The sequence below is a fragment of the Panulirus ornatus genome, chromosome 64 (assembly GCF_036320965.1).
Source record: "Panulirus ornatus isolate Po-2019 chromosome 64, ASM3632096v1, whole genome shotgun sequence".
In the NCBI taxonomy this organism is placed as follows: domain Eukaryota; kingdom Metazoa; phylum Arthropoda; class Malacostraca; order Decapoda; family Palinuridae; genus Panulirus; species Panulirus ornatus.
The window spans coordinates 21,710,954-21,721,532 of record NC_092287.1 but is presented as its reverse complement, the minus strand read 5'-3'; the positions used below and the strand labels follow the sequence as shown (position 1 = coordinate 21,721,532).

General features: G+C 37.4%; 1 protein-coding gene across 10 annotated transcripts in view; it reads left to right on the top strand.

Annotated features, from left to right (window-relative positions):
- LOC139746342 (receptor-type guanylate cyclase Gyc76C-like) overlaps positions 1-10,579 on the top strand; it is a 366,650-nt gene that overhangs the window by 222,781 nt on the left and 133,290 nt on the right. For 8 of the 10 annotated variants that reach the window (XM_071657506.1, XM_071657507.1, XM_071657503.1 and 5 more), the window contains one exon: positions 59-82. The exons of the other annotated variants lie outside the window; for them this stretch is intronic. In XM_071657506.1, coding sequence (XP_071513607.1) covers positions 59-82 — 24 coding nt within the window. The remainder of the gene's footprint in view (positions 1-58; positions 83-10,579) is intronic. 10 annotated transcript variants of the gene reach the window in all.

The following is a 10,579-nucleotide window of genomic DNA, read 5'->3' as shown; positions in this document are numbered from 1 at the left end:
ATAGGTAAAGTTTAACGCTTGGATTAATGCTGATATATTAATAATGTCTCCTCCCCAGGACCGACCAATCACCGACGAAATGGTAAGTTGAGGCAGCAGGCAGTGGGAAATGTGTGGGTGTGTAGGAAGTTTGGGCTATGCTTGGGGTGATTCACAGTAATGCTGATCTCTCAGTGCAAGCAAGATGCGCAATGCATGTCATGAAATTGCAGTATTAAAGTTGGGAAGACACTAAAGCAATGGCCAAGAATTCTGAGTCATCTTTACTATCCACGTGTTTCTTGAATAACCATAACATGCAGTGTTTCTTGCTTCACTTAGAGATTTTTTGGCAAATTTCCCTGATTGTGTGATATTAGGACACTTTCATAAACGTTTGATAACAAAATTAATACTAATACATTCAGAAACATACATGAAACACCAGAAAATCATACTAGTGTTGTCTATATCCCCAGTAGGATAATGGTGCCTCCACATGATTTTAAATGATATGTCATGCAATATGTTGATGAAAAATCATAAAACTCCCCAACAAAAGTGATGTGTCTGGTATGTTTAAGGGTTTTTTATTGTTGTGATATATTTGATATAAATAAATTTGAGAATAATAATGTGCATATTATGAATAGTATCTATATGATGATATAGATAACATTACGTTTAAAATAAATTTTCATTCGCACTCTCAGTCACTACTCTTGTAGATTGCATATATTAGTATCAAGTGTGTGTTATGATATATTTACAAAATGATGCAGAAATTGGAAATAGGGACTTTCTTTGGTATTGCATAGCAGGTGAGAAGTAATCCCACACTATCAGTTTTTAGAAGCTGTATTTCATTTGTGGCATTTATATGAATATTGAAATTTTATGAAAATTATGAAACTAAAATAGTGCAAACTTTTTTCTCAGGCATTTAAGATCTTTCAGTCTTACTTGTACATCAGACATATCACTGTTGTAATATTGTGTAACAATAGTTTTTGTATTTGAACTTACATATTTATTTACTTATCTACATACTCATTTATTGAATTGCTTAATAAGTGAGAGGTAATCTTACCCTATCACTTATAAGACACTATTTCATTTGTTACTGTTTGGAGCACACATTTGTCATGATATAGTAAAATTTGAAGAAAATTATCAGTGGTAAAATGCAAGCTTCTTTCTCACCAGCTTGAGGTCCTACAGTTATTCTTGCACATCAGACAAATCACTGGTGTGATATTGTGGAATATTGACTCTGTTATTAAAGTATTTATGTTATTTATTTCACAGTCATTTTGTGCATTATTGTGCACTGTTGTTCTATTGGGGTTTAGAATGACACAGTACTTACACACTAATAATCTCTTGGAGTGCAGTCTTCTCATAGAACTTTTTACTCTAAAGGATCTCATTTCCCTACTACTGGAAACAGCACAGCCGTGGGCTGCAGGATCCTTTAGAAAAATGTCCATGTTGGGGTAATCATAAATGAATAGAATATGATTGATTTTATATATATATATATATATATATATATATATATATATATATATATATATATATATATATATATATATATATATATATATATATTATCCCTGGGGATAGGGGAGAAAGAATACTTCCCACGCATTCCCCACGTGTCATAGAAGGTGACTAAAGGGGACGGGAGTAGGGGGCTAGAAACATTCTCCTCCTTGTAATTTGACTTTCTAAAAGGGGAAACAGAAGAAGGAGTCATGCGGGGAGTGCTCATCCTCCTCAGAGGCTCAGATTGGGGTGTCTAAATGTGTGTGGATGTAACCAAGATGAGAAAAAAAAGGAAAGATAGGTTGTATGTTTGATGAAAGGAACCTGGATGTTTTGGCTCTGAGTGAAAGGAAGCTTAAGGGTAAAAGGGAAGAGTGGTTTGGGTATGTTTTGGGAGTAAAGTCAGGTGTTAGTGAGAGGACAAGAGCAAGGGAAGGAGTAGCACTACTCCTGAAACAGGAGTGGTGGGAGTATGTGATAGAGTGTAAGAAAGTAAACTCTAGATTGATATGGGTAAAACTGAAAGTAGATGGAGAGAGATGGATGATTATTGGTGCCAGTGCACCCAGGCATGAGAAGAAAGATCATGAGAGGGAAGGGTTTTGGGAGCAGCTGAGTGAGTGTGTCAGTAGTTTTGATGCAAGAGACCAGGTTATAGTGATGGGTGATTTGAATGCAAAGGTGAGTAATGTGGCAGTTGAGGCAATAAATTGGTATACGTGGGGTGTTCAGTGTTGTGAATGGAAATGGTGAAGAGCTTGTAGATTTGTGTGCTGAAAAAGGACTGGTGATTGGGAATACCTGGTTTAAAAAGAGATATACATAAGTATACGTATGTAAGTAGGAGAGATGTCCAGAGAGCATTATTGGATTGTGTGTTAATTGATAGGCATGTGAAATAGAGACTTTTGGATGTTAATGTGCTGAGAGGTGCATCTGGAGGGATGTCTGATCATTATCTTTTGTAGGCAAAGGTGAAGATTTGTAGAGGTTTTCAGAAAAGAAGAGAGAATGTTGGGGTGAAGAGAGTGGTGAGAGTTAGTGAGCTTGGGAAGGAGACTTGTGTAAGGAAGTACCAGGAGAATTGAAAAAAGGTGAAAGCATAGGACATAAGGGGAGTGGGGGATGAATGGGATGTATTTAAGGAAGTAGTGATGGCTTGCACAAAAGATGCTTGTGGCATGAGAAGCATGGGAGGTGGGCTGATTAGAAAACGTAGTGAGTGGTGGGATGAAGAAATAAGATTATTAGTGAAAGAGAAGAGAGAGGTATTTGGACGATTTTTGCTGGGAGATAGTGCAAATGACTGGGAGATGTATAAAGGAAAGAGGCAAGAAGTCAAGAGAAAGGTGCAAGAGGTGAAAAAGAGGGCAAATGAGAGTTGGGGTGAAAGAGTATCATTAAATTTTAGGGAGAATAAAGAGATGTTTTGGAAAAAGGTAAATAAAGTGCATAAGACAAGAGAACAAAGGGAACATCAGTGAAGAGGGCTAATGGGGAGGTAATAACAAGTCATGGTGATGAGAGAAGGAGATGGAGTGAGTATTTTGAAGGTTTGTTGAATGTTTTAGATGATGGTGTAGTAGATATAGGGTGTTTTGGTCAAGGTGGTGTGCGAAGTGAGAAGGTCAGGGAGAAAGATTCGGTAAACAGAGAAGAGGTAGTGAAAGCTTTGCAGAAGATGAAAGCTGGCAAGGCAGTGGGTTTGGATGGTATTGCAATGGAATTTTTTAAGAAATGGGGTGACTGTTGTTGATTGGTTGGTGATGATATCCAGTGTATGCATGGCTCATGGTGAAGTACCTGAGGATAGGTGGAATGCATGCATAATGCCATTGTACAAAGGCAAAAGGGATAAAAGTGAGTGTTCAAATTACAGAGGTATATGCACTATGCATGCATTCCGCCAATCCTCAGGGACTTCATCATGAGCCATACATACATTGAAATCCTCACCAAGCAGTCAACAACACAGTTACCCCGTATTTGATAAATTCCACTGCAATACCATCCAAATCCACCGCCTTGCCAGCTTTCATTTTCCGCAAAGCTTTCACTACCTCTTTGTTTACGAAATCATTCTCCCTGACCCTCTCACTTCGCACACCACCTCAACCAAAACACCCTATATCTGCCACTCTATCATCTAACACATTCAACAAACCTTCAAAATACTCACTCCATCTCCTTCTCACATCACTACTACTTGTTATTACCTTCCCATTAGGCCCCTTCACCGATGTTCCTATTTGTTCTCTTGTCTTACACACTTTATTTACCTCCTTCCAAAGCATCTTTTTATCCTCCCTAAAATTTAATGATACTCTCTCACCCCAATTCTCATTTGCCTTCTTTTTCACCTCTTGCACCTTTCTCTTGACTTCCTGCCTCTTTCTTTTATTCATCTCCCAGCCATTTGCTCTATTTCCCTGCAAAATCATCCAAATGCCTCTCTCTTCTCTTTCACTAATAATCTTACTTCTTCATCCCACCACTCACTACCCTTTCTAATCTGCCCACCTCCCACGCTTCTCGTGCCACAAGCATCTTTTGCGCAAGCCATCACTGCTTCCCCAAATACATCCCATTCCATCCACACTCCCTTTACATCCTTTGCTTTCGAGAACCTTTTTCCATTCTGCACTCAATGTCTCCTGGTACTTCCTCACACAGGTGTCCTTCCCAAGCTCACGTACTCTCACCTCTCTCTTCACCACATCATTCTCTCTTCCTTTCTGAAAACCTCTACAAATCTTCACCTTCGCCTACAAAAGATAATGATCAGACATCCCTCCAGTTGCACCTCTCAGCACATTAACATCCAAAAGTCTCTATTTCACGCACCTATCAGTTAACACACAATCCAATAACGCTCTCTGGCCATCTCTCCTACTTACATATGTATACTTATGTACATCTCTCTTTTTAAACCAGGTATTCCCAATCACCAGTCCTTTTTCAGCACACAAATCTACAATCTCTTCACCATTTCCATTTACAACACTGAACACCCCATGTACACCAATTATTCCCTCAACTGCCACATTACTCACCTTTGCATTCAAATCACCCATCACTACAACCCGGTCTCATGCATCAAAACTACTAACACACTCACTCAGCTGCTCCCAAAACTCTTCCCTCTCATGATCTTTCTTCTCATGCCAGGGTGCATAGGCACCAATAATCATCCATCTCTTTCCATCCACTTTCAGTTTTACCCATATCAATCTAGAGTTTACTTTCTTACACTCTATCACATACTCCTACCACTCCTGTTTCAGGAGTAGTGCTACTCCTTCCTTTGCTATTTTCCTCTCTCCAACCCCTAACTTTACTCCCAAAACATTCCCAAACCACTCTTCCCCTTTACCCTTGAGCTTCGTTTCACTCAGAGCCAAAAATCCAGGTTCCTTTCCTCAAACATACTACCTATCTTTCCTTTTTTTTCTCATCTTGATTACATCCACACACATTAAGACACCCCAATCTGAGCCTTCAAGGAGGATGAGCACTCCCTGCATGACTCCTTCTTCTGTTTCCCCTTTTAGAAAGTTAAAATACAAGGAGGGGAGCGTATCAAATCCCCACTCCTGTCCCCTTTAGGCGCCTTCTCCGGCACATGGGGAATGCGGGGGAAGTATTCTTTCTCCCCCTTCCTTAGGGACAATATATATATATATATATATATATATATATATATTTTTTTTTTTTTTTTTTCATACTATTTGCCATTTCCCGCGTTAGCGAGGTAGCGTTAAGAACAGAGAACTGGGCCTTAGAGGGAATATCCTCACCTGACCCCCTTCTCTGTTGCTTCTTTTGGGATTAAGAATACTTCCCATGTATTCCCTGCGTGTCGTAGAAGGCGACTAAAAGGGGAGGGAGCGGGGGGCTGGAAATCCTCCCCTCTCGTTTTTTTTTTTTGATTTTCCAAAAGAAGGAACAGAGGGGGCCAGGTGAGGATATTCCAAAAAAGGCCCAGTCCTCTGTTCTTAACGCTACCTCGCCAACGCGGGAAATGGCAAATAGTTTAAAAGAAAGAAAAGATATATATATATATATATATATATATATATATATATATATATATATATATATATATATATATATATATATATATATATATTCATTCACCTTTTGGAAAACTGTACCATTGGCAGCACAATATCACTTGGGCACTTCTCAGTCCAAAAGTCTCTATTTCCTTGCTACTGGAAATAGAATAACCTTGGGCTACAGGACCCTTAGGAAAGAGGTCCTGAGATAACCATATATATATATATATATATATATATATATATATATATATATATATGCATATAGATAGATAGATAGATTGATTCATTTATGCATGCATACACACTTAAAAGGGCACACATATTAATATTGTCTTTACCCTTTTAAAGCATTGATTTCTGCTGTGAAGTTTTTTAATTCACAATTTTCTAATTGATATCCTTGTGTATTCTGTGAATATGCTTCTACACACTAGCTTTTATGAATTTGTCCATTTTGTAATCTAACTGTGGTGCTAATATCTGTGATGTTAGATCTGCTGAAGTGTGTAGTTTTTGTTCACTTTTTTTTGAAGAAGTTGCAGTTGTGTTGTATCAGTGTTATGTAGATGAATAGCTAAATTAGTTTCACTTATTGCACATTTAATCAGCACTGGTGACAGGCAGACATTATGGTCATGGGCTGAGAAGTTTTTTAGTTTTACAGATGTGAGCCATCTAAATTTTATTTGTTTTTGTTGATGGATGTCCTCAGTTGTGGTTTATTATTTGTTTGCTTAGGGAAACATATAGCTCCTGCTTACTGTAGTCTTTTTTTCAGTAATGGTTTGGGAAAATACATGAAAATAGAATTTATTTTCAATCAATGGCTATAGAGCAAATGAGAAACCTGTGCCACCAGAGAATATTGCATGGGTAGTCACATCCAAGGGTTTTTGGATCAAACTGGTATGTTGCACCTAAGTGAATTCCATGGGAAAGATTCTTAGAGAATATTGTTTGCCTTTGTGTGGTGTGCTGAATTTTTCCATGGCCGTCAAACTTTTGTCTCTTCCATGTATATCTCAAACCACCACCTTGCAAGATGCCAGCCATAACTCACTAGATAATTACCATATTACAAAGTGTGGCAAGAGGGAGGATCACACACAAAAATGTGTTTTACCATCTGTGGTGAATGGTTACATCCAAAGTTCCTTGCATATAATGGCAAATGAAATGGGTAGAGGAATACTGTCTACATCAAATGAGAAAAGTGTGCTGAGTTAAAGCAGAAATGGACGTACTCCTCAGTATGATTATTAATTCCAAACACATTATTTATATCAGAAACTTAATTCCAACTTACTTTAGTGATCATAGAGGGTTTAGCTTTCTAGATTAACCAGAAGCATGGCCTCAGATGAGAAAAAAACATCTGAAGGAAAAGTATGTGTAATACAGTATTAGAGAGAATTTACAAGATATTGAATTCTTGAAATGTGTGCTATACTGAAACTGATATCTAGAAATAGAATATGGATTTGAATTAGGTGAACATACCTCCTATATTGCATCTTTAAGAGAGGGAATTCTATTTATTATTTGATGTTAGTCACATGATTTCTTATTCTAATATAATTTCATAAGAGGTTCAATACCATTACAGGTTGAGCATCCCTAATATGAAAATCCGAAATCCAAAATACTCCAAAACCTGAAACTTTTTGAGCAGCAACATGATGTTACAAGTGGAAAATTCCACACCTAAACACATTTTTTCATTGTATTAATGGTATTTCATATACTTTTACTGTTATGTAGTTATGTGTGAATAAGTGAGAAAATGATTGCTTATCAGTAGCATATAAATTCAGAGTCAGGAATGAAGGTGATGCCAAACAACTACAGATTCTCCAAATGGGCTGCTGAGGTTGTGACACCATAGCTTTTTGATGGTTCAGTGTTATGCAAACTTTGTTTCATGCACAAAATTATCAAAAATATTGTATAGATTACCTTCATGCTATGTGTATAAGGTGTATATGGAACATAAATGGATTTTGTGTTTAGACTAGTGTCCTATCATTTATATGCAAACACCAGAATCCCCCCCCCCCAAAAAAAAAAAGATCCAGAACCCGAAGCATTTCTGGCTCCAGGCATTTTGGGTAAGGGATACTCAACCTGTATTACCTGTTTCATATTATGTTTAACACTGTTTTGAAATAATTTCATAAAAGTTTCATAGAACTCTTACTTTGGACCTCATATGGGAATCTTTAATGGTGCATTTCAGCTTTTTGACTCGTAAGTTCTTTGGGGGTAGTAATGTTGCTTAGTATAACAAAGAATATGTTAAAAGTGGCTGGTTTTTTGGAAATTCATGTAATGTGATGAATGAAGAAAAGTGAATGTTCTAATAATCATAGCATTCTTAAGAGAGAGTGGCTCCCACATTAAGCGCATAGTTTTCTTCTTAATCATAAGCCCCTATTATTTTCCTCTCCCCCCTAGTCTTCTCAGTGATGTTGTTTAAGATTAGCTTGAACATGACCATTTTGAAGAGTTGCATGTGTGCCAAGTAATTGATAAGAGGAGGTTAATATAATATGATGGTCCTCAAAGAAGTATTTTTTTGTACCAAATGAATAAGCACTGAAAATATATCTAGGAATTCAGATTAGTAATTAATTTTAATTTACTACCATGTGTGTGTACCCATACAGTGTGATAGTAGCACTGTTGTTGCAGTCCGTTCCATATGCAATGAACACATTCTGATTTAGCTAGCATGTTCTAATAATCATAGCATTCTTAAGAGAGAGTGGCTCCCACCTTAAGCACTTAGTTTTCTTCTTAATCAGTGAATATCACACGTTTTGGTTGAGGTGACTGGGAAAGTAATTGGACAGATATGTAGTTTACGAAGTTACATAGATACACAGACCACACAGATCCATGGTCAAAGTGAGGTGGTTTGGCCTTAGTTCTAAGAAAAAAAAGGAAAGAAAAGGATTGCAAAGCAAAGGCTCTCTCCTCACTCTCCGTTCCCTCCTACACATGCTGGCAGGAAAACAGTTTGAAAAAATACCATGTAGGATTAATAAGCCTGATTAGTATTATTTATAGGAAAGTCATAAGGTAGAATGAACATGAATTTGAATGCATCCCACACCAACAACATGCATTCATTCACCTTTTGTTATGAAGACGATATTAAGGACAAGCTTGAGCTCCAGCCTCTCAACTTACCATACCTATATTATTCCTGATGTTAAAGAATGATACAGTAAATCTTAATTAATCTCTCAAAGCATTTGATCTGGATTAATCAATATTATTATGATACTGCAACATGGCCAGGGAGAGATCAGTGGTTATGAAGGTAGCCTGATATATCCTTGAGATATGATGACGAAATGAATTCTTCAGTACTGGAGAGTGACAAGTGATGAGCAAGCCTAATTTTGAAGATATGAAGGATGTTTCTCTGAATAACATTTTCTGAGAGCTTATGCCATGCATCAGTAATGTTGTTGGTAACAAAAGTATTTTGTACAGCCTTGATCAACTTGATGACCTCTAAGTTTTGATCCATTTTCTTTCGTCAGTAATGCTGGTGCTACTGTAAAGAAGTGTTCAATATCAGTGTTGTTGAATCCTTTAAGTATTTTGGAACATTCTATTAATTTGCCCTGGAGGAGCCTCTTCCTTAGGGAGAACAAGTTTGATTCTAGCAGTCTCTCCTTGTATGGTTTGTTTAGCAGGGAGGGAATCAATTTAGTTGCTCTTTGCTGCATTGCTTCCAATTCAAGAATGTCCTTACTTAAGTTGCGGCCCCAAAACTTCACTGCTTATTCGAGGTGTGGTCCAACTAGACTTAGGTATAGTGGTGATTTCTTATCCTTGTTTTTGTACATAAAGTTTCAGTATATAAATCTTAGAATCCTATTTGCTTTATAGGCAGCTTCATTGCAATGCTGAGAAAATTTGAAATTATTGGAGAGAGTGATCCCTAGATCTCACACTAGGGGTGTCCTTTATCTTGTGGGCTATCAGTTCAAAATAATTTTTTTTGTTTAGGTTTCCTATTTGTAACAGCTGGCATTTATTGACGTTAAATGGCATTTGCCATTTACAAGAACAATCAGCAATTTTAACTAGATCCTCTTGTGATCTTAGCCTATCTTCTTCAGTTAATGTTTTACTGCTGATCTTTGTGTCATCAGCAAATTTGGATACTAGGCGATTTAGCCCTACATCAATATCACTGATATAAATAATAGAAAGTTTAGGCCCAAGTATAGATCCCTGGGGAACTCCACCAGTAATGGGTGACCACAGCGATGATTCCCCATTCCTTACAATTCTGTACTTCCTATTATGTAATCAGACTTCCATCCAATTACCTATGCAGCCAGTAATCCCCAAGGCCTAGACTTTGTGCATCAGTTTAATGTGGGGGATTTTGTTGAATGGTTTCTTTAGGTGACTTCCAGTGGTGCAGATGATTATATTTGGCTCAGAGCAGGGAATTAACACATTTTCTGACAATTGCAGTGGGAATACTTGAATAAGAATCTATATTTTGCATGAGTTACATGGGAGGTATATATCATGTTTTGCTTTATGCATATTGATACATCTCCAAGCAGTAGAATGATGATGCAGATGTGATTATTAGGGGCACATAATTGTTTGTAAACCAGAGCCACAGCACTAGAGAATGTTACATACTCATCCAAACCATAAGTAAAGGTTTACTTAATCTGCTCTGATGAGAGTATTTCCCACATATTCCCTAGATGTTGTAGGAGGCGACTAAGAAAGGAGGAAGCGGGAGGGGCTGGAAGTCCTCCCCTCTCATTTTTGATTTTCCAGAGGAAGGAACAGAGAAGGGGCCAAGTGGGGATATTCCCTCTAAGGCTCAGTCTTCTGTTCTTGAGGCTACCTCGCTAATGCAGGAAATTGTGAATATGTATGAAAAAAAAATATGTATATATAATATTTCATTATACTTTGTCACTGTCTCCCACATTAGCGAGGTAGTA